The sequence below is a fragment of the Macaca nemestrina genome, chromosome 10 (genome assembly GCF_043159975.1).
Source record: "Macaca nemestrina isolate mMacNem1 chromosome 10, mMacNem.hap1, whole genome shotgun sequence".
In the NCBI taxonomy this organism is placed as follows: Eukaryota; Metazoa; Chordata; class Mammalia; order Primates; family Cercopithecidae; genus Macaca; species Macaca nemestrina.
This window is the reverse complement of record NC_092134.1, coordinates 60,909,171-60,935,133: the sequence shown is the minus strand read 5'-3', so window position 1 is coordinate 60,935,133 and position 25,963 is coordinate 60,909,171. Positions and strand designations below refer to the sequence as shown.

The window sequence follows — 25,963 nt, the reverse complement described above, 5'->3', positions numbered from 1 at the left end:
AATGTTAGCTATGGGTTGTCATATATGGATAATATAGTTTGGATGTGTGTCCCTGCCAAAATCTCATATTGAAATCTAATTCCCACTGTTGAACATGGGACCTGATGGGAGGTGATTAGATCATGGGGATGGACTTCTCATGGATGATTTAGTACCAGCCTCTTGATACTGTCTTCACAATAGTGAGTTCCCATGAGATCTGGTCATTTAAAATCATGAGCCCCCTCCCACTTCACTCTCTTGCTCTTGCTCTGGCCATGTGACATGCCTACTCCCCCTTTGCCATGATTGTAAGTTTCCTGAGGCTACCTGAGAAGTCAAGCAGAGGTCAGCATCATGATTCCTGTACAGCCTGTGAAACCATGAGCCAATTAAACTTATTTTCTTTATAAATTACCCAGTCTTGAATATTTCTTTATAGCAATGTGAGAACACAGATCATTAGTACTGAGCAGTGGGGCATTGCTATAAAGATACAGACAAATATGGAAACAACTTTTGAACTGAGTAATGGGCAGAGATTTGAAAAGTTTGGAGGGCTCAGAAGAAGACAGGAAGATGAAGAAAAGTATGGAATTTTTAAGAGACTGGTTAAATAATTGTGACTAAAATGCTGATAGTGATAGGAACAGTAAAATCCAGACTGATGAGGTCTCAGATGGAAATGACAGACTTATTAGGAGCTGGATCAAAGGTCACTCATGTTTTGCCTAAGCAAAGAACTTGGCTGGATTGTGTAAATGCCCTAGGGATATGTGGAAGTTTGAACTTGAGAGTGATTACCTAGGGTATCTGGCAAAAGAAGTTTCTAAGCAGCAGTATTCAAGATGTGACATGGCTGCTTCTAACAGCCTAGCGCAGATGTGGGAACAAGGAAATAAGTTGGAATTTGTATTTAAAAGAGAAGTAGAGTGTAAATTTTGGAAAATTTGCAGCCTGGCTCTGTGGTAGAAAAGAAAAGCCCATTTTCAGGGGAAAAATTCAAGCTGACTGCTGAGCAACCACTTACTAGAGAAATTTGCATAACTAAAAAGAAAGCAAGTGCTAATAGAGAAAACAATGGGAAAAAGGCCTTGAAAGTATTTTAGAGACCTAAGAAGCAGCCCCTCCCATCACAGGCCCTAAGGCCTAGGAGGACAGAATGGCTTCCTGAGTCAGGCCCAGAGCCCTGTTGCCCTGAGCAGCCTTGGGACACTGCTTCCTGCATCCCAGCTGCTCCATTTCCAGCTGTGGCTCAAAGGGGCCCAGGTACAGCTCAGACCACTGATTCGGAGGGTGCAAACCATAAGCCTTGGCAGCTACCATGCTGTGTTAAACCTGTGGGTGCACAAGTTCTCCTAAGTTGACCGGGATAAGTATTTGGGTTTCTCAGGTGATGGGCAGTGTCATAAAGCTTCCAAGAATTTATACCTTTTGTCACAGTCTCCTTTTCATTTTCAATTTTGTACTATACCAGATGTTTTTGAGTACATTTATTCTGACTTAGCTGAATTTATCTACTTTTGAAGTAGTACACTTATGATTTTCAATAGCTAAATTTCAAGGCACATATGCATTTAGAGTAAGGTTCATTGTAAGGGTAATATAAATCAATAGTGCAAGTATGCTTGTTGATAATGTTTTTTAAAATATGTAATTAACTCTTTGTTTTTAACTTATAATAAAAATGGGATAAAATGGAGTATAATGGTTGAGGGATCTAAACATTTATAAATGTTAATGCCAATATAATATTTTTTTCAGGAATCTTTTTAAGCTATCTATTTATTTTGTGAAGATTGTTTAAACTAGAAAATATAATTTATAAATTGATTTAAGTTGGTGCTCAGGTGCTGTCACGTGCCCTTTTCCCTTGAAAGTGAATGAATGAGAAAGGCAGTGCTATTATGACATCTATAGAACCACTAAAACCTGTTCATGGACCTTGCTACATAAACAAAAGAGAATATCTTATGTTGAATACTGAAAAAAGCTTAATCTATTTCTTATTGTACCAGGCAAAAATAAATATAAATAAACATTGTATTTTACTCTCCAATCTTCATGGATAGTCTTAAGCAACCTCACAGGAAAGGACCCCATCATGGAAGTCTTACTCTAAGTCTGTGATTCTCAAACTTTAATGTAAATATAAGTAGTCTGAGGATCTTGTTAAAATGCATATTCTCATTCAGTTAGTCTGGAGCAGGTTCTGAGATTCTTCAGCTCTAACAAATTCTCAGGTGATGCCAATGCTGCTGATTCATGAACCACACCTTGGAGTAACAAGGCTAGAGTGTGATAGTTTTCTCCCTAAACACAAATTGTTCATGGTCCTGCACTATTTAAGTAAAAACCCATAAAGCTATACAATATCCTTCAAGATTTATTTGCTTCCATCCTAACTTGCCTCCTGCCATTTCTCTTCATGGATCTTAGGCTTCCCAGAACATCGAGAACGCTTTATGATTCATTGAACACAGTATTTTACACCTTTAGTCTAAGACTCAGTAATATAGGATAAGAAGGTCAGGAAGGAAGAAGGGAGAGATGACTGTTTAATAAAGTCTCAGAATCAATGGTGATCTCAAATTTAGAAACTTAATGACTTTGATGTTCTCAGGCTTAATATTTCTGATATTTCCAAGTGCTAAATCTTATCAATAGATGATCAGCATAGAAAATTTTGTAAAAACTTTTTCAGGTACTCTTTGCCATTAAAAAAAATGTTATATGTGATCTGAAAATGTGGCATATCTTTGTAGTATAATAATAACCAACTGGTTATTTGGTGCAAAAATCTGCATACTTTATACAAGTGTTTAGTAGTTGTAAACTTTAAAAATAATTTTATAAGTCAAGGCTGAAAATTTTGAAAGTTTTTTTTGTAAAGGTAAATTTATAACTTTTGGTTATTTAATGTGTTTTATAATGTTATATCTTCTGTAGAAATGTTTTTTTCCTGAAATATCATTATACTTATTTGTAATTAAGTGCAGAATCTTTAATGGATGGATTTATGTTTCCAGTAACAAATGGAAGTGCTGGGGATGGCAATTACATTAAATATGAAAACTTACCTAGTAGTCAACAATTTATTAGACCCCTTTAGGGTGGTAGAGATCAGTATGTCAGGTTTAAAACAGTCTGAGATGTTAGAAGTGTCAGAAATAAAAGTTAGAGGTATTGTATTTATAATTTGGAGACTTTACAAATGATTTTTAAAAAGTACTATTTGCTGTTATTATTAAATTGGACCCATTGGGACAGAACCTATAAGTATAGCTTGGTTTTAATCTTTCCGTCTGCCTGGAGTTATGTAGGACTAGATACAGAGGAGTCTACTTTCAGTATGAATTTAGAATCATAGACTCATAAAATTCAACTAGTTTACCAAAATTTGGCTAATCTTAATCTTACATGTGTATCTCCTATATATATATGTATATACTCACACACATATATTCTGAATTCTGATGTGTATATATGTAATATTATTATGCAGTATATACACTCATATATACTCAGTATAAATATTTATATAATAGAAATATTATATAAATATAATATGTAATTATACCCACCCCCCCCCCCCCCACACACACACAGAGACTCAGAGAGTTGGACATATGTTCCTTGAGTTTGTTAGCTTTCATCACATTCATTTTGGGGTATTCCCTGTCCAGGCTAGAAGCGGGGAAAGGTGGCCAGGCTGTAAGGGTTCCATCCCCATCCAGGACTGAAATATTCCAAATGCTACTGCAAAACATGAGCAGATGCTTTTGCACTCTTGGACCTCTGCATTTTAATACAGCACTTCATGTTATGTTTATATTAGAGTCCTGGCTTTCATTTTAATGACTATTCAAATAGATGCCAAGTATACAAATAAAAGATTTGCATAGTATATTAGGAGGACAAGAAAAAACAAATAATGAGGTGGGTGTTATCATTTTCATCATGGTAGTCTCCTGTTGCAAGTGTAGTGATCAGTTACATGTCGTTTTGAGCTAAAGAACCCTCATGCTCTATTAACTGTGGTGTTAGGAAAATGGCTCCTGGCAATTTTCTATTATGTCAATTCCCTGAGTATTTACATTAGGAGAAACATTTTTATGATGAGTACAAAAAAAAAAAAAATCTTTTCTCAGCATTTTCCCGTTATGGGCACAAAGTGTTTTCCTCCTTATAAAATACAATTTAGGAATATAATTTAGTGATTCACATTAGATACTGGAGCTTGGAGAGGTAAAGGGTTCAGTTCAATCTCTGCCTCATTATTAGTTCTTTCTGTATTTCATTTCTTGATCTAATGTAAATTGAACTAGGGAATATTTGGAACACTAGTAATGGGTCTTGAAAAAAATCATTGAATAGAAGCTCTCAGAAATTCTTCTGTGAAAAAATTTGGAAAAGGCAGTTTTTTATACTCTCAAGAAGATATTTATAACAAAGCATTAGGTACCTTCAGTAATGAAAGACATGGCTCATATTTTGATCAATGCCTCCCAGCTGATACATAATTCAACCTGAATGGGACATGGCATTCATTTTTCTTCATGACATTGAATGACGTGATGGTATTTCAAATGGAAAGTCTATAGGTTTGGATATAAAAAAGATAAAGTCTTTCAGTACTATGCAGGCCAAGGACTAAATTGATAAGGTTCTATTTTTAGTTCCCCTAAAGGCAAATTAGCTTCATCTTAGTGTTAAAATGTAGTAAAGTAACACCATGTCATCATATTTTCCATTTGTATAATTGTGCTGTTTTTAAATGATCTGTTCTTCTCTTTTCTCTGCCCTCATTACGCCAAGCACTCTCAGTTGTTCCTAGGAACCTATAAAATTCACAGTGAATTTCAGTATCTCCTGTTTATACAACTAGCTCTCTGATAATCCATTCATTGTTTAGATGCCAGTTAATATTAGGTAATACTATGCACTGCAATAAGTGATTTTTAAAAAATTAAGCAAACTTTGGGTATCAGTGTTTTTTTTTTTTCCCCTCAGGGGCTTCAACAAGTATTTGATTTTGTTTGAAATTAATGCTGTACAGTTTTAGACTAAGAACCGAACATTTGGTTCCTTTGGATTATATGTTTGCGTTTTTTATTGAATGTTGTGTGAACTACTAGTACAGCTTATGCTAAGAGGAACTGGCCTTAAGGCACAATACATCTTTGTTTTCACTTTACCAAGCCTACATAAATAATTTCTTTCAGAGGTAACCACTTTGTACTCACACTGTCTAAAGTACATAAGAATTTGGAAATACATTTTACTGACAACTGCAAATTTCAAGAGTTAAGAATGCTCATTTATAAATAGTATTGTTTTCCTACTCCCTTCTACTGGAAATGTGAATCTGTCAATTAAAGAGTGTCAAAGAGCTATTCAAACCGCTAAATTGATTTCCACCTACCTCAGACTTTGAAAACAGGAGAGAGTCCTGAGTTCCATGCTGTGGGATGGGCCCGCTCAGCAACTGACACTCATTAAAGAGCTAATTATGAGAACCCCTAACAGCACTGGTTTTTCCCTCCCTTCAGGTGATGGTGCTAATATATGGGATTAGATCTGGAGTTAGATCTGTGTAAAATATTTTACAATTTATTTGGGAAATCTGCTGAAAACAATATTGAATGAGAAACTAGTATTCTTTGAAATTGTTAATTAAAATTCAACTACTTGATTATATATTGCCTGTGTATTATAAATATACCTAAGATAGTCATAGACACTGTCAAGTCCTCCCTCCCCTGTGGATGGATCACTACTCTTGAATGATGCGATGTCACACTTCCCTGATTTTCTTTCCCCCTTTCATGACAGCATCTTGTCAGTATACTTTGTGGGCCCTACCCCAGTTGCCTTCGTCCTCTGCCTCTCTTAAATCTTAGTGCTCCTCAGACATCTGTCTTAGCCCTCTTCTCTACTCAGCATTGGTCATGGGCTCCTCTCATCTATGTGCTGATGACTTCTTAAATCTTTTCCCCCACCCCAGCCTCTCCCCAATGCATCAGACTTCTACATTCAGCCTCTTAGTAGATATCTCTATTTGGATGTTCTAGGGGTAACTCAAACTCAGCATGTCCAAAGCAGGATTTGTCAGTATATGCTTCAGTCATATTGATCCGGTTTTTTTGATTACTGAAGGTACTGTATTGTCTCTTCTTTGCCTATGCTACTTCCTTAACCTGAAATATATTTCCCCTCTGGCTACCCACTGTTCACTCAACAGATCCCATAATTGGCATTCTCTAAGGAAGCCTTCTCATTTTTCTGTCAATATTAGAGACTTCTTTTACAGAGTAATGGTAATAATAATAAAGGTAATGATGATGATAATGGTTAACTTCATTTCCTATTGATGCGATAATAAATTAGCACCTAATTAGTGGCTTAACACAACACAAATTTATTATCTTACAATTATGAAGGCTGAAATTCTGACACTACTCTCACTGGAGACTTTAGGGGAAAATCTTCTACATTTTTGGAACTCTTCCAGCTTTTAGAGACTGCATTCCTCAGCTCATGGTCCACTTCTGTCTTCAAAGCAGAATGCCTGGTAGAGTCTTTCTAACATTTCATCAATCTGACACTGACTTTCTTCCCATCTCCCGCTTTCACTTTTCAAGACACTTGTGATGATATTGGGTCCACCTGTATAATCTGGGATATTCTTCCTATCTTAATTTCAGCTGATTAGCAACCTTAATTCCCCTTTGCCAAGTAACCTAATATAGTCACTGGTTCCAGGAATGAGGACCTGGACATCTTTTATCCACAATAACTAACAGTTATTGAGAACTTAACAATTGCTAGGTACTGTTCTAAGCACGCTACCTATATTAATTTGTATAGTTGTCAAGAACTGTGAGGAGTCTAAGATTTTACCTTATCCTACTTGTAATATCAACTAGTCAGACCGCCACTGTTTCATGAATGCTGGCAGAAGTCATGAAACTCTTGGACTAGAAATAAAAGACATTATTATTCTAGCTACAGCAGTAGCCAGAGTATAAGCATTTTTTATTTTTTTAGAGGCAGGGTCTCACTCTGTTGCCTAGGCTGGAGTCCAATGACAACATTATAGCTCACTGCAGCCTCGACCTCCTGGGTTCAAGCAATCCTCCAACCTCAGCCTCCCAAGTAGCTAGGACTACAGGCGTGCACCACCATGCCCAGCTAATTTGTTATTTTAGTAGGAACAGTGTCTGACTATGTTGCCCAGACTCGTCTTGAACTCCTGGGATCAAGTGATCCTGTTTCCTTGGCTCCTCAGTGTGCTGGGATTACATGTATGAGCCACTGTGTCCTGCTGGTATCATATTTTTTGTACCAGTTCCCAGAGCCCTAATTCTCAAGAGTGACACACATAGGTCCAGCTGATACCTGCACATGCAGTGGATTCTATACCTGACCCTAGGGAATGTGGTTCTTTAAAAAGTGATAATATGTATGCCACCTTTTTGCTCTGGAGAGCCTACTATCTCTGTTTTTGCTATACAAAACCATCCTTAAAAAGAAAGTGTGGAACAAAAAGCAGTCAGTGCCTGTGTTCATAAGATATACAGAAATGTGAGAGACCCTTGAGAATTGTGTTTCAACAATAGTCCTTACAGTAATCCTGCAAAATACTTGCAATTATAGTCATCTTCATTTTACAGGTGAGGAAAATGATGGGTAGAGAGGATCAGTAACGTGCCCCATTAAGTAGCAGAATCGAGTTCATGTTCCTAATCCCTGCTCTATGCTGCAGCCATTATACTGTGCACTCATTGTAGCATATGCACTACATTGTAATTGCCATCATGTGTGTCTATAATATATATACTTTTTAACTTGTTTGTATCCCCCATTGGTTTTTAAGCTCCATGAAAATTTAAGGGGACTGTGTCTTTATTGTTCAATGTTTATATGCCCAGCCTAGATCAGTCTGGCCAGCATTAGGTAATGAGCAAGTGTTTTTGGAATAAATGAAAATACACTGTAAATGGAACCTTAATAGGAAGGAACCTTACATTCAACCTGTATTCTCTGAGATAACAGCAAATCTTTGTTATATAACAAGTATTAGTCAACTTGGGCTATCACCAGTGGATGGGCAGAAGGGGTCATTTAATGTCTTTTCTGTGTTCATACCTAATCATGTTTCTTAAAGCAAAGACTGTGATTTTGAAAGTACTAGATGCACAACAAAAAAATATGATGGTGAAAATCAAAGTGGCACTAATTTTAAAAATTAAAGGGGCGAGAAACTGACAAATGTTCCCTGTGCATATGGGGTATATCCTTTGGCATAGAAAGCCTTTTTCAGGGAAAAAAGGAAATCAAGCAACACGTGTAAAGTATTCCTCCATTGCAATTGACAGTAATCAGTAAATGTCGAGGAAAATTGATTGCTGAAATGAAAAAAAAATCTTTTGAATGTGTGACAGGAGGATCCGCAAAAACACTGCCTGCCTATTATGGCCTAATGCTAATTCAGGAGAATGCTAGAAGTTTGAGAACTTGAAAGCTAAGCTTCTGAATACAAGTAGTGCTGATGAAAGTTCTGTTAGAATCCACAATGTGTAGCTGAAACTAGTCTGTTTTAAATGAATGATGCCCAAATAAAAGTCCATCAGGAGAAAAGTGTATTTTGCTTTAAAACTTTGAAGGACTGACTCCTAAATTTGGTAGAAATGTATCTAAGGATAGCGAAGTTTAAACTTCTTTGTCAAACAAACTGAAAAAGAGTCATTCAGAACCTAACTGGTTTATCAGTAAAAATCTTGAGAATATACCCTTGAAAGGAAGAAAAAGAATGGTAGTTCTCATTTTATAAATATTAGTTATGGGTTACTTCTATAAATTTTGTCTTATTACTATTACTATTTCAAATGTAGTTTATATTTTTACTAGCCCTGTATATTAATCTTCAGAGCAAGATGTTCCATTTTTTATTCTGAAACACTAAGGTGTATAGACAGTCTTGAGCAACAGCCAGTCATGGTATAATCAAAATACAACTTTTTTTTTTAACCTATGCCTTTAAAATTAATGTCCCTGGATGATAATATGGGCATATTCTATAATGTTTTTTGGCTCATTCTTAAGTAGGATCTATGTTGTTTTAAATCACAAGATAAAATTTTAATTTGAAAATTAAAATCTATAATGGAACATATTAACCTAAACTTCATCTTTGTTTGAAGATAAGACTCCTCCTCCTCTCTTTCCTGAGGCCTACGATGCATTCGATTCCCCAGAGTGGGAAAGGACTGGAAAGATCTCAAATAGTGATAACATTTATCTTGCTTACTATGTAGGACTAAGTTCTTTACATGGTATAACTCATTTAATCTTCACAGCAACTTGCAAAGCGGGTACTGTTAATATCCCTATGTTATCAATAAGAAAGTGAAAGCTGAGAGAGGTTAAACAATGTGGGTTTGGATCCCAAACCCAGTATGGACTCCACAACTTGCAGCTTTAAACATTATATCCATTGCCTTCTGCCAATAAGATCTGAGGAGCAGAGCTGGTAAAATAACTTGGATTGTGATTGAGATGCTATTAGAGTACAGCCTGGTGATAACATTGAAGGTAAAATTCGAAGGGTGAAGTGGGGCGGGACACAGAAGTAAGAGTTAGGTCAGAAGGCTGCAGATTTGAGCACAAGATGGTTTGGGGTTGGAAGAATCAGTATGCATAGAGCCCATCTGTGAATCGTAAGGGAATGCATCTAAGTGACACTTTGCATAGGAGTAGAGAGGTGATTTAGAAGAGCCGCAGAGTTCTTTACATGGCAGAGTGAAACCGTGGAATTCATGACCAGAACTGTGGAACCAAAGGCCCTTTCCTGGGTGGTGTTGATAGTGGTTATACATCTGTGTGGCTTAGGATCGCAGGCAAAACTAGTTGTAAGCTATATTTACCATGACTTGCCATCACATCACTTGCTATTCATTTATTTTGCAATTACCTTTTGAACATTAGCCATGCGCTTGGTACTATGCTAGCACTGCAAATGCAATTATTAAGATTAAAACTGCCCTGTCTTCCTGAATTGGGTTGATGTTTCAGCTTAGATACTAATTTTCTTCAACTTTTCCTGGTCATTTGATCAAATGTATTCTGCCTCCAACTCTGTTATTCTTTAACATATTATGTGTAATTTTCATGATAGTCCCAATTGCAGTCTCGTATTATCTATTTGTCTATTTGTGTATTATTTGACCCCCTGCCCTACTTGCATCCCCCAACCCCTCAAAACTGGAACATGAGCTTGGACACAGCAGCATTTGTTAGTCTCCTTCTCTGCTCGAACAGAATAAGGACTCAGCAAACTTTATTGAATGAATGAATGAATGCCTGATTCAAAGAAGTACATTACATGTACAAGGAAAACCAGAAAGAACAAATGTATAGAATTTATTCTGTTCTGAAACCACAACTTCTAATATGAATGTATGGCACTTTAGATTTTCTGAGCAAAAATATCTTACATCCAATCAGAGACCAGTGCTGCTTTTCAGGAAGATGCCACATGCCCTGACTACACTAGGGGCTCAGCAGCAGGTCTGTTTTCTGCCTAGGCATGGAGGGATTGGCTGCTGAGGTGATGCTCCTGAATTGCTGGGATATTTATTTCTTCAGCATTAAAACTCTTGTCTTCCAGGACTTTCTATCCCTTTTCCCTCAGGATTAAGGTTGAAGTCTGGGGCATTCAGGTTCTGATCTTATTACAGACTTTGTTATGAATCTCAAATTAGCTAAATAAATGGATGACAAATCTAGAATGAACTGATAAGTTTGAGTGTGGACAACTAGAAGGCAGAAATTGGCTGGTGAAGAAATATTGCCAGGAAAAGTCAGTACTGTAGGTAGTATGGCTTAGGCAAAAGGAAAGTATGAGAGAAAGTAGGACAATTGATAACTATCTGAGGTCACATATCAGAGAGCATCTCCTGTACTCTTCTCACACTTAGAGTGCGGAGTGTGAGCTTGATCATGTAGCGGAGAATATCTGAGCTGGAGGATACCAGACTCTTTCGCACTGGAGCCAGGGCTTAGAAGAGCTCAAAGCAGGGGCAAAGCATCTTATTCTGGACTGACTATCATGACCTGTGAGATAAGAATCTGACTGGCAGACAGGAGAGAACTGATATTGTACACATTTTTGTTAGTGATTATTTAATAATCTGGAATACATTAGAGTACATTTCTAGCTTACAAGGTTATGCATCAGAAGGGTAATAAGGCAACACTTTCACTAATGCTGGAGACTGGATTTCAGTTAGCATATACTATTGAACAGACCTCATGTGGATTCTTTGGACCTTTTGTAAAGTTGTGAGGTTTCTCCCTGCATGATGTTCTCAGGGCAATGGGCCATTTCATTTTATGAGGGCTGACTTTCCCTAGAGGGCAAAACAGAAAGATACAAGGCTTTCTTAACTTTCCTTTAGTATGTACTATTACACCAGATTAAAAGAGGAGAGGCTTACACAAGGAGGCACAGCACACTGGGGGCCTATCAAATAGCAGCCTACTATAAGATACTTAGATATTTTCATCTAGTGCTCAAAGAGAGCAGTCTGGGCATGTGGGTGGTGATGGATGATGTTAAAGTGGATGAGAACACTCAAAGAAAATAAGTAGCAGAGTAAGTGTCTTAGTCCATTTATGCTACTATAACCAAATACCCGAGACTGGGTAATTTACAAATAATAGAAATTTATTTCTTATAATCCTGGAGGCTGAGAAGTCCAAGATACGGCACAGGCCAGTTTGCTGTCTGGTAGGGTCTACTCTCTGCTTTCAAGATGACTCTTTGTTGCTACATTCTCCAGAGGGGATGAATGTTGTGTCTTCAGATGGCAGAAGAGACCCATAGAGATTACATTTCAGCATGAATTTCAGAGAGGACACATTTAAATCATAGCAGTTAGTAAAACAAAGCAACATAGAAGCCACAGATGGAAATCCTGGAAACTTTGATTTTCAAAAGTCAGAGAGTGGCAAGAAAATGAAAAACAAAACGGAACAAAACAAGAAGAAAAGCTAATCTGAGAAGTGGAGGAAAAACATGGATATTCTGTTATTATAGACGCTAGCCTACCATATGATAATTCTCAGCAATGCCAAAAAAAGATGAATTCTGAGAAGTGTCCATGAGAGTTTGTGAATTTAGTTATTCAGAGCTGTTTCAGGATAGTGTTAAGAATAGAAGGCAAATTATAGTGCATTGAGGGTGAGTAGGAGGCAAACAAGTAGAGCAAGTCAGATTTTTATGTTAATTTATGTTATCACATTCACTAGTATTATATGAATTATTTCATATCTGTCTATAGTTTTTTGTACTATACTATTTAATTGGAAGCAGACTACTATGCCTACTTTTATCAAGCATTTTCTTTGACTTTCCAAGTAAATTAGATTCTGAAACATTTGAATTTTCTTCTGTTTTCAAGGCATATGAAAGAGTTATGGGTATACATTTTAATGAGTATGGTCTCGTAACAAATTTCTTTTGAAAAAATTAAAATAATTCATTGTGAATTAATGTTATCTGCCTTAAATAAACAAAAGAGTATTTTTGTTACTGAGTTTGCTCTTTTTTTTTTTAATAGCTTCATTCAGGTACAGTAATGTACAAGAAAACTGTCCATATTTAAAGTATGCAATTTGGTGCCTTAACACATGTATACACACAGGAAATTATCACCATAATGAACATATTCATCACTCCCAAAAGTTTCTCGTCGCTATCTTCTAACTCCTCCCATCTTTGTCCCCAGGCAACCTCTGATGTGCTTTCTGACACTATAGATTAGTTTGCATTTTCTGGAATTTTACATAAATGGCATGAATCATACAGTAGATAGAGCTTTCTTCTTTTTTTACTCCACATAACTATTTTGGGATTCAATCATGTTGTGGACTGTAACCATAGTTCATTTCTCTTTATTGCTGAGTAGTATTTTGTTGCATGGATATACCATACTTACTTTATTCACCTATTGATGGACATTTGAGTTGTTCCTAGTTTTTAGCTACTGGAAATAGGCTTTTATGAATATTTGTGTACAGATGTTTGTGTGGATATATACTTGATGTAAGTGCTCTTAAATTATAAACCTATCATATAAGATTCCTTAACTTGTGAAGACATAGAACAGAGCCACAATTAAAAATACTTCTCCATAGTTGCTTCAACAAAATCTAAGTTTCTTCAATACACTGTTATAAGGTTAGTAGCATACAATGTTTTCTTTATTTTTTCCCTACTCTGTCATCTATAATCATGGCTCCTCGTATTTATTATAAAACCTGTGTGTATATATAAGAAGCCGTCCTCTACTACTGATCTGTGTTTTACTCTATTCTTTAATGACTTTAATTTGACTCTGGCTCCATTTGCTGAAGAGTCCTTGTTTGGTTGATCTGTGATCTTGTTACCCAGGCCTGACTTTTGTAACCTCATACCTCTCAATTCCAGTATGTAACCAGCTGCCTGCTTAGGTCACCAGTGCCTGATATCTTTATCACCAGCCTCCAGTTGTTTCCACACCATATCTCCTTATGCTGTTAGTCAGGCTTTTGCTTTCTGACAAATGCTCCCAAGTCTACCTTCCTCTTTATTCCAAACTCCTAGACTGCATCTGGCTCATATGTGTCGAGTCTTCTTCCTGTGCTATTTGAGCCAATCCAAATCCCAATGTGTGGCTTGATATGCTCGCTTAGCCTTGACGACCGACTACTCTTGGCTCCTGGAGGACTACAGCTTACAGAATTGCCTCGACTTTGTCACAAGCTTGGGTCAGAAGGCTTGTTTATTAGTCACATGTTGCTACAAGTAAATGACACCAGATCTGCTACTGTTGTTGCTATCTACTGGTGACAAAGTTGACACACTGTGGTCCTGTTACCTGGTTTGTTCATAGTTAGACAAGGTGTTAAGGTAAAATCTTATATAAAAGAATATCTATTGCTTATGAACTTACAATTCATACCAGTTCTCTGATCTGTGTTCCTTCGCTTTATATATTTCAGCCACATCAACCTTCTTTGTCTAGCATACTTGTCTCATTTTCACCTTAGGGCCTTTGCATTTGTTGTCCTCTCTTAGAATACACTTCCGATTTCAAACAAGCTAGTTTCTACCATTACCCACATCTCAGATGAAATGTGACTACCTTAGAGAGGGCTGCCTTGACCACACCACACCTACCCCACCAATCAATCAATATCTTACTCTGTTACATTGTCTTTGTAGCATTTATCATTTACTAATTTTCTCATTCATTTATTACTGGTTAATTGACCTCCTGCACACACTCACACATGCATATAAGCACCATGATGACAGAGAGGAACGAGCTTGCAGGACAGGGCAAAACCATGTCTATACTGAGCAAAGGAGATGCTCAATCAGTATTTGTTGTATATGTGAATGCGCAGATTACGTGTTTCTGCCCTTTGATATCCTATTTACCTTTTGAAGTCCAACTTAAGTACCATCTCTTTGAAAACCTCCCCAATCAGATTTTTTCTCTCTCTCAGCACTCTTAATTCTTCAACTATTACCTCATATTTCCCTTTTTTTCGTGTTATAGCTATTATGCCCTCATGCTTAGTCTAAAATGTAGCAGAAGACGGGGTCATATTTGACTTACTTTAATATACATTTCAGACTTAAGACCACAACCGGCCAGGTGCAATGGCTCAGGCCTGTAATCCTAGCACTTTGGGAGGCCGAGGTGGTTGGATCATGAGGTCGGGAGTTCAAGACCAGCCTGGCCAATATGGTGAAACTCCGTCTCTACTAAAAATACAAAAATTAGCTGGGCGTGGTGGCGCATGCCTGTAATCCCAGCTACTTGGGAGGCTGAGGCAGGAAAATCGCTTGAACCCAGGAGGCGGAGGTTGCAGTGAGCCAAGATTGCGCCACTGCACTCTGTCCTGGGCAACAGAGCGAGACTCCATCTCAAACAAACAGAAATAGCAACAACAAATACCCACAACCAATGCTGAGAAGATATTTTTTAAAGTCAGGAATAAAGAAAAATCAACCTTATTATAAGACTGTTGACTATTTTATTCTTTTTCTTATTTTGAAATATTTAAAGCATGTGGAAAAGAATCAGTAATATTATAATCAGCACCCATACCACCAACAGTGAAATATTCTTATTAAAAACATAACTATTTAATTCACTGTGTGACTGTCTTCCATCCTTTTCCCCTCCTTTCTTCCATTAAGCCATCATGACTTTAATGTTTATAATTGCTGTATGTGTGTTTGTGTGTGCCTCTTGCCATTACTGTCTCTGTGCATGTGTTCGTGTATGAGTATCCATTTACATGACATGGTGTTATTCTACTTGTTTTTAAATAGTGGATGTTATTATAGCGTCATTTTACTCTTCACTTATTTCCTCGATATTCTCTTTCTCAGATTGTCCGTGTTGATGTATGTAGTGTTAGAATCTAGTGGTAAGATCAATTGTTTTGATTGCTGTGTAATACTCCTTTATATACCTATTTCTCAGTTTCTTTGTCCTTTACCTTGCTTAAACGCACTTAATTTTCCCTTTTCACCTGTACAAACAATACTATAGTGAACATTCTTATACAATTTTCTGTTGCATCGTAGGGAGTTACCACAGGGCTATATGGAGAAGTAGAACTACTGGGTCAGAGACTGTAAACACTATGCTTGGCATTGTGATTAAAAGCACAGGTGCTGGAACCAGGCTGCTGGGTTCAAATTTCTACCCTGCCACTTATTGACTTTCCCAGGAAGCAAGGAGCGCCAGCTATTTTCAACCTGTTTTCATGAGCATGCGTGCCCTACCTCAATCCCTGGCATTAAGTAGTCAGCGTGGCTTAGGTCCTTTTGGCTCTGGAAGGATCTGCCAGAGCCAATTCCCAGCCGCCACTGCCTGATGCTGGAGCCAGTGCCCAGCAGGCCTGTGGCTTCACATGCAATCACCACTTTGCATTTCTGTACCATTTCTGGTCCAGGGAGAGGTTTATTTTTAAGCCTGGAGATGTTTTTTTCGTTTTCCCTTTTAATATTTTATTTATCATCACTATGCCTCTGGAGCAGAGGGAGTACATCAAAGCATGAACTCTTTGTGTCACCATAACCAGAAGTTGATAATACCTCTATGACCTTTTAAAATAAGCACAGATCTTAGAATCATCTAATTGTAGATATTTGGAGCTAGAAGGTATTTTAGAGATAATTAAGGCTAATGACCTTATTTCATAGGTGAGGGAATTGTGGTCTTAAGAAGTTAAGTGATTTACTGATGTTGCATAGCCAGTTGATGACAGAGCCAGACCAGAGTCTGTGGGTCCCCTCAATAGTTTTTAGTTTTTTTTCCATTATATCCACTAGCAAAGCTTTCTCTGTAAGATATATTTACATGTAACATCTTTCTTTTAATATAACTGAAAAAATACACTAGAATTTAAGCAATTAGAAAAATAACACCACATTTTAAACCAGATATAAAATGTTTTCTCTTATACAATACTGAGGTAAATGTAAGAATATAGTATTTACTGCATTGAGTCAAATATATTTTCATTAGAAGGCACAACGCCTTTGCCTCTGTAGGTTCCTGCTGCATTTGGTTTCCTTGACTTATAAAATTTATTAGGATGGGCCCATCAATAATGGCACTGATACTTCCAGCTACCTATAGCACTGGGCTTGAAAATGAACTGTGATGAATGCATATGACCAGCATTTGCAGTGATAGCCTATATTTCTGCTGTGATGTAGAAATGGCAGGTAGTTTAATTTGCCAAAAAAAAAAAATCACTAAGTCAAATCAAGTATCCCTTATAATTAGGATTTCTGGACATTTTAACACATAAATTCAGAATCTGGTGTCTTTGTTAAAGCCTTTGGAACTGTTTTATTTTATTTCTAGATCTTTTAGCTGTGCCTAAGCATCCGTATGCTGCTATGGAGAACTGGGGACTAAGTATTTTTGTGGAACAAAGAATACTGCTGGATCCCAGTGTTTCATCTATTTCTTATTTGCTGGATGTCACCATGGTCATTGTTCATGAGATATGTCACCAGGTATGAGAAAAAGAATCAGGTGTAAGTATAATGTAAAAGCTATTGAGAATGATTTTGAATAGCTACATTAAGAGCTAAATTATTATCCTCCCAAATAAATTTTAATTTTATATGGAGCACTGTGTAGTTCTTTCTGGAAGATATGTCTTTTTTCTTAAATCATAGGATAAACAAAAACAAACACCCTGATCGTATTGAGTAAGCAACTGTCATTCCATTTAGTTGAGCAGTGAGATGGCACTGCCACCCAGCAGCCTCTTTGGAGCCCCTATCTAGTCAGTTATCAACCTTGCTGTATTTTCTTGTGATTATTAGTGTGTATATAGGGTAAGTGCAGTGATGGCAATGATTTATTGCATCGCTGCAAGATGCAGCTGAGTTTTGTGTACGTGTCAAAATTTGCTTTTGCTGAAATCAATTTGTTATTCCCCTTTTCCCACCACATAGACACTTAGGAAGTCTTTCACTAACTCAGCCGTGGACTCTTTGTTCTCAAATGATTGATATTTTTTGTCTTGGCATGTTTAGAAATTCATATGTAAATTAGCCAACTTTGTAGTGAAGCTAAGATAAAATTAATTTCATTTTGATTTTATGCATTTTCTCACAATGAATGGATGGCATTAGAGAGATTTCGCAGTGCTTATTTGAATCTTAATTTTTGTGGGAAAAAGTCACTGAAAATAGATGTCCATGCCAACAGAAAGTGATACCTGTCCTGGTTACTAGTATTTATGGATAGCTTTAAACTTATAACACCAGAAATCTCACTGTGATACAGTGTGATTTCAATAAACTATAAACCCCACAGCTTTTTAAAAGCTGAAAAAACGAAGAAAAGAGTGATGTGAAAAACACTGTCAGTGAAAAAAGGTAAACTGTTAAATGCTAATAAATGAATACCGTCTTAATGATGAAGTGATGCGAGCCAGAGGACTGTTTACATAAATGTCAGCTTTTTTTTTTTTTTTTTTGAGGCCGAGTCTCACTCTGCCACCCAGGTTGGAGTGCAATGGTGCAATCTTGGCTCACTGCAATCTTCGCCTCCCAGGTTCAAGTGATTCTCCTGCCTCAGCTTCCCAAGTAGCTGGACTACAAGTGCCTACCACCACGCCCAGTTAATTTTTGTATTTTTAGTAGGGATGGGGTTTCACCATCTTGGCCAGGCTGGTCTTGAACTTCTTGATTTCAGGTGATCCACCCACCTCAACCTCCCAAAGTGCTGGGATTACAGACATGAGCCACCGTGCCTGGCCCCTAAATGTCAGTTTTTTGCACTGAACCTGTAAGATGTTTGTATCTGCCTTGCTGACGAGATCTCTGAGGTGTGTTTCTCACCCCAGGCTTAAGGGGATCCTTTGCAGAGATGTCTGGTGCTCCTAGTCTGTACTAAAGAGGATGGTTTTGACTGAATATCTTGTAATTATTTGAGACAAAAGCAGTTTGCTTTTTGAATGCTCCTATAAATGACAAGTTAGATATATAGTTCTGTTGAAGTGAAAGTGCACTGATAATGTATAATTGTTCGAAGAACTGGATTTCATTTGTTTCATATTCTAAGTTACTTTCTTGTTGTAGCTTAGTATTTGTAGGGCACTTACTATGGAGTCATGAACCAGAAGCTAGGAGAAACACTTGAAATAATTTCCATTGTCATTAACCAATTAATTTCTATGTTACCTTTCCTGCCCACCAATTTGTAGTCACAATTCTGAAGATAGGATTTCAAGTTACAGGAGAAACATGCATTTTTTATTTAAAAAGTTGTTAAAAGGTTAAACATTTACTTTGTGGTCCTCAACATACTGAGAGCTGATTTGATTTGTATTTCAATGAGAGATTCTGTTGAAGAATAGATACTTTACTGTTACTATTGAAACTGTCAGCCAAGGTTGTTAATGTGGCTGCTAAAGCCACACATGATCTGGTATTTGTCTGCCTTTCTGGACTCTTTCACACTTTCCTCCTCCTGGTCCACTATGTTCCAGCCGCAGAGGTCTTTCTTCTGTTTCTTAAATAGCTCATTCCCACATAGAGTCTTCACATTAAGGGTTAATTACATGTCCCTGAAATTCTCCTTCCCAAGCCTTTCTCATGACTGGCTCTCCCTTATCATTGAAGTCTGAGCTCAAATGTCACTTGCTGAGAGAGAATGTTTTTGGTTTTACAATGTAAAGCAGTTCCTCCCTCATTCCTGTAGCACTTTGTTAGGATCTGAAATTGCGTTGTTCATTTGCTTATTTATTTTTTTATCGTCTACCTCCCCTCATCCCCCGTGCCTCTACAATAAAATGTCAACTGCATGAGGAGGAACATTATATAACTTTTCTTCACTGAATCCTGTCTTTAGGCTAGCTCCTGGCATATAATGTATTTTTTGCTTTTTAATGAGAAAAGAATTTCCTTAACGTTTTCCTAAACTAAGCAAGTTTCGGAATAATACATCATTATCTAATCAAAATACCTTTTAAAATTACATTATTTTTCATAAAGGCATCTTAGAGAATTTTTTTTGGTCTAAATCCTTATTATAATAGAATCATGGAGAGTCAAGTGTGAGGGACCTCAAAAACCCTTAGTTTTATCAATCAGCAAATATCTTCTCTGAATTGCCTCTGCCACTAGAGGGTGATGCTTATATACCTCCTGTGATGAACTGCTCACTACCTTTCAAGGCAGAATGTTCCCATCTTTGGCCATCTCAGTCTGTTAGAGGGTTTTCTGCATTTTCAGCAGACATTTACCCATGCTAATTTCCATTCATTAGTCCTGGTTTGTCACTTGTAGGGTCACAGGAAACAAGCCTTTCCTCTTCTATATAATAGGTCTTCACATATTTGAAGACAGTTCTCATCAGTTTTTCTCTCCTGAGCCCTTTCTTCTCCAAGTCAAATATTCTTTTGTGTTCATTGATTATTCTTTTTTGTTCCTCTCTGAAAGCATGTATAAAAAACTAGTGTCACCCAAGTAGTCAAATAAATCAATACAGTTTTGCCACAATACAGTTTAAGATCACAAAATCAATTGGGGAATTAATTCCAGTTATAATAATCATAGTTTAATACATGTAAGTTTAGATAAAATAGTTTGGGGATAGATTTCATTTTATTTGATGACCATTAATTTTGTTACTGCAGTGGTTTGGTGACCTCGTGACGCCTGTGTGGTGGGAAGACGTGTGGCTGAAGGAAGGGTTTGCTCACTACTTTGAATTTGTTGGTACAGACTACCTCTATCCTGGCTGGAACATGGTAAGTGCCCTTGAATTATTTGAAACTTTTAGTAAAAGGCTGATCTAGTGTTACATTAGGCTTATATCATCATTAGAGATGGCTAAAGGTACCAACTGATGCATGAAAATGTATCGATAAAATGTAATCAAAAATTTAAATGTTAGTATTCTTAAAGAGTCATCTTTTACTTATTAGGAACTATATAATCTGATTTGCTATTCATTAGCTTCAAAATGCCACAATTTACCTAAATAGAAATATTTTCAATTGTAGTATTTTATAGTAAAGGCAAATTGTCCTTTAAAATAAAGAAGTCAAGAGTAGTTAATAATATTTTAAATATACAGAATATATCAAACATAGAAAAATGAGGACTTGACATCTCATTGATGAGATAAAACACAAAAACCATCTAAAAGATATGATGTATTATCGTTGTAGATATATGTATTTTAGGATTAAATGACTTAATAAGAGGTCATTAATTTTATTTACGAAGAGTTATTCATATTATACCTATACTTTGGGAATGTCAGAACTTGAAGAAAGGTTTTTGTGCCTTAAGCTGTGCTATTATAGGGCATCCTAGAAGAAAAAGTAGAAGGAGGGTGTAGTTTTGCTATATGTCCTTTTATATCAGTTTTTCATTTTATATAAGCTTTCACTGATCAATAAGCGACAGTGTAATTATTAAATAGAACCCAGGATACATATATGTTGTTCTGAAATTAAAATTTTAAATTTATTTAAAGTGGTACTATTAAATTAAGTAAAAATTGCAATGTACCAATACTTATCAACTTCCAAAAGCTCAAATTTTATTTTTGACATAGCATAGGTGATTTTATATATATATACACACACACACACACACACACACACATATACATACATATATACACATACATATATATACACACATATATATGTTCTTTTAAACCACTTTATTGACGCAAGATTGACATACAAAATGCTGTACATATTTAATGTATGCAACTTGATGAGTTTGGAGATAAGTGTACATTCATAACACAAATGGTCATCTTTTGTTTTATGCCATAAACGTATTCATCACCTCTAAAATTTTCTTCCTGTCTTCTTTACTTATTGTTTTTTGGTGGTAAGAACACAACATGAAATCTGCCCTTCAGCAAGTTTTCAGGTGTATGATACAGAATTATTAAATATACACATTATGCTATACAGTAGATCTCTAGGACTTACTCATCTTGCATTGACTGAAGCTTTGTACCCTTTGTCTAATACATCCTTGTTTCCTCCTCCCCCACGCCTCTGGCAACCACCGTTTTATTCTCTGCTTCCGTGAATTTGACTATTTTAAATTCCTTATACAAGTGGAATTATGTAGTATTTGTCTATTTTATCTCACTTGGCCTGATGTCCCAAGTTCACTCATGTTGTTACGAATGGCAGAATTTCTTCTTTTTTAAAGGCAGAATGGTATTCTCTTGCATGTATACACCACATTTTCTTTATCCATTCATCTGTCAGTGGATAGATTGCTTCCAAAAATATTTTATACTGCTCCCTTTTGATGTTCTAAAGTATTAATAGGCAGTTATCTACTTGTTTGTTATTGTTCCAAGTATAATTTGAAGAACACGTAAACCAAGGTAAAATATGAAAGCATCTGTAAGTCATCATATAACTTCTCCAACATAAATTTAACTGACTCCTGCTGAGAAAAAAAATGAAATTACTTTAACAAAAATGTGAAGATAGTAATACCATATCAACGTGTTTCAATTATTTTCATGCAATTTTACCAATATTTTATGAAGGCAAAATAATTCAGTTGCACAAATGTATAAGATAAGTTTATTTGATTTATGTGCCTAGGTATTTATAGATGTATAACATAATTTTAATATCTTAATTGAAGTGTTTTATTTTGGCATTCAAATTAACAATGCTTTAAATGACTTTGAAGAAAAATCAGCAATACAATGTCATATTATTGAAAGTATTCTTTTAAAAATGTGTAATTTTAAAATGTAAATATTTACAGTTACTGAAACACTTCCAAAAGTATCTTTTGGTTTTTGATGACTTTCAACCAACTTTGTTTAAATTTCTCATTTAATTTTTATTATGCTGTGGATTATTACTGATTTATAATTTTATTATGTTTCAATATTAAAAGATGTCCTTATTACAAGTGACATGTTATGCATAGGTATTGCTTTTTTTAGCTCATTCAGATACTTGTGATAAAATTCTTTCTATTCACCATTATGAAAAATACATCTTAGATTTAAAAGTAGTCAACAGAATTTTAGATGGGGTGAAAACTGACAGCTTTTGATTATTTTAGCATGGTAATATATCTTCAGTTTCAGTGTCCTCATTCCAAATTTTGTCTTTGAATGACTTTTCATATTTCTTCATCATTTTATCAGTTACACTGTAAATATAGGAATTCTGGAAAATATTTTTTAGAGGTATTGAAAATGAACACAGAGTGTAAATAAGACAACTGAGATTTTGTTCTTAATTGAACACAGACCATGCATTAGAAGTATAAAAACCTAGAGGTTAGTCAGATATAAGATTTGATTACTTCTAAATCCATATTTAATAATTAAGAAATGAAAACTAATGACAGAACAATTACAGTGTCACAGAAAACTCATCCTATTAAAGTAAAAAATGAAACAATAAACTCCATCACATTTAATTACACAGTTAATAATGAGAAGAAACAAGTCTTAATATGATGGCCTTTTTTTTTTTTTTTTTTTTTTTTTTTTGAGACAGAGTCTTACTTTGTGGCCCAGGCTGAAATGCAGTGGCACCATCTTGGCTCAATGCAATCTCTGCCTCCCAGATTCAAGTGATTCTCGTACATCAGCCTCCCAAGTAGCTGGGATTACAGGTGTGAGCCAACATGCTGGGCTAAGTATTGTATTTTTTGCAAAGACGGGGTTTCACCATATTGGCCAGGCTGCTCTCAAACTCCTGACCTTAGGTGATCCACCTACCACAGCCTGTCAAAGTGCTGGGATTACAGGTCATGATGTGTTTTTGTGTTTAGGTTATATAGATTTAAAAAACTTTCTGCTATTTGATTGCTTTTGCTTTTTAGTTTGTGAGATACCTCAATATAAATCCAGAAAACCTACGAGTAGAAACTCTATAGCGTTTCTGCCCCTCCATATGTAATTAATACCTTCTTTGCAAACAAAATTTTAAGAATAAGATAACCACATAAATAAGAGAGGATATTAAGTGCCTTGAAGGCTGTGCCAGCACTAATTTTCATAATGGCATCAGCAGAAGAGTGAAAGAAATACTCAGAAGAATAAGAGTGACAGCTGCATCAGCAGTAACTCATACTATTGTGATGTGCATAAAAGCTTTCCTGTAAGTGCATGGCTTAAGGTTCACTAGACCTAAGCCTGTAATAGAAAAACCAGGAGTCAGGCTCATGTCAGGAGTAAAGAAATTCAGGAAGTTGACCTACTTTGCCATTAATCTCAAAAACAGTGCTTTTTTAGGCATCAAGGCTCAAACACTGAAAAACAATTTTATCTGCCAGAGAGATACTATGGCAATCTACCTTCCATGGACTAGCAATGAAGCAGCCCAGAATTACATAGTATTGTTAAGGAAGCTCTTGTTCTGACTTAGGCCGATATACTTCGCTTAACTGTTAGTAAAATCTTAGGTTGTATGTATGTGTGTTTTCAGAGCCAGTTTCTGATATAGAATTAAGGAATACTACATATAATAAAATTATCACAATAAGCATTTTGTGACAATTTTGTCCTCTAGCAAACTAATCAAGTTTACCATTTTGTAGATATGGGGTTTTACAGGGAGTATGACACAAGTCAGGGGGATAGATTGGAAATAAGAAGCTTGGATTCCAAGAAAGGCATTTCCCCTAACTCATCATTTGAAAAATGGGAGAATTATAGTGACTTAGTATGTCCACATAATTTTTTTTTGAAGACAAAATAACTTATGAGGTCTTTGAAATGTATGAACTGCTATACAAATGTGAGTAGGCATCATGGGCCTGGGAAAATAAATTCTCTATTAGAAACGTACATCAATTTTACATATAGATACTCTAACATTTCCAATCCTAGTAATCCATTTTGGCTTCTAAGGCTTATACCAATTATTTATACATACAAAATAAACTTGGTATCTAAATTCAGTCTCACCAAATAAATTCTTATCTATACTGGCAATGCGGACTATTCCATAGGAACGTAAGCCTTAGATAATGTTTCATTCATCAAAGAGAAGTGTCAAGATCATTAGAAACAACCTCCTCAGCTTAGGGCTGAAGACACATTTCAAAGAGGATTCATGGCATGAATAGTCTTTTTGCCTGATGTTATTTTATCAAAGTTGGCTGTTAGTGACAACATTATTGGATGGATTAAGTTATAGTATGCCATTGACAGCAATCATATTAAATCTTATTATGTTTCCTCAAAACAGATAAAAAGAAGAACTGACACAGCACAGTAACTGTTCTTTAACAACTCTTGATCATTTTAATTTGAAAAAAGTTTATGTTAAAATAATTTTACTACAGCAAAAAGTTGCTTGTTAAAATACTGCAATGGAAAACTCATTTTAAAGACCTGGTGCCGACGCAGGTCAACTCATATCCCCTGTGTATATTGCATAGGTTTCATTATAATTCGTGTGGTCTATATTCCAGGTGACTACTTCAGGTTCTGGAATGTAGCATTACAAGAAAGTGCTTCCATAATGAGAATCATTAAACATGAGCATATGTTCTTTCATTAAAGAACTTGGGAAGATAAAGAGCTTCACCCACCAAAAACATTAAGTTATACTTTGATAAAGTCAGCAGACTGGAATTTTTCTCCTAATTTTCGTAAGGACACATACCTGAGCATAAAGATTATTAATGCAACTAAAATTCAGTCTGCAAAATAACTCCTCTAAAGTAATAAACTAGAAGGTGATCCAATTGTTTTAATTTATTGAAATTTTATACTGAAATGACTGATACCCAGTGAATGTGAGAAATTTAAAGGCTTCTTAGAGCTGAACCTAAGGACTTTTGGTCTTTTTTATTCTGTTCAGTTGCTTAAAAGTGACGTTTACATTGAGAGACCATAAGGAAAGTAGAACGCGTGCCTGTTTGGGTCTCATGGAATCCCAGTCTTTGAAATGGACCTCTTTGCTGACTGCATTTTCCTTTCTCTGTTCCCTCCTGCCTTTTAAAGCTATTTTATTTTTACTCAACAGAAGTTGAGAAAATCATTGACTAACTGAAATATAGATGATTTGCTCTATAAGCAAACTTTTTTCCTTACTGAAAATATAAACTTCTTTTTAAAGAATAGAAACATCTTTTCAAAAAACCAGCTCCTGGATTCATTGATTTTTTGGAGGGTTTTTGTGTCTCTATCTCCTTCAGTTCTGCTCTGATCTTAGTTATTTCTTGCCTTCTGCTAGCTTTTGAATGTGTTTGCTCTTGCTTCTCTAATTCTTTTAATTGTGATGTTAGGGTGTCAATTTTAGATCTTTCCTGCTTTCTCTTGTGGGCATTTAGTGCTATAAATTTCGCTCTACACACTGCTTTAAATGTGTCCCAGAGATTCTGGTATGTTGTATCTTTGTTCTCATTGGTTTCAAAGAA

General features: G+C 35.9%; 1 protein-coding gene across 4 annotated transcripts in view; it reads left to right on the top strand.

The window, feature by feature from the left end:
* LOC105473361 (thyrotropin releasing hormone degrading enzyme) overlaps positions 1-25,963 on the top strand; it is a 428,124-nt gene that overhangs the window by 184,502 nt on the left and 217,659 nt on the right. For all 4 annotated transcript variants that reach the window (XM_011727150.3, XM_011727148.3, XM_011727149.3 and 1 more), the window contains exons 4-5: positions 16,923-17,077; positions 20,215-20,328. In XM_011727150.3, coding sequence (XP_011725452.1) covers positions 16,923-17,077; positions 20,215-20,328 — 269 coding nt within the window. The remainder of the gene's footprint in view (positions 1-16,922; positions 17,078-20,214; positions 20,329-25,963) is intronic.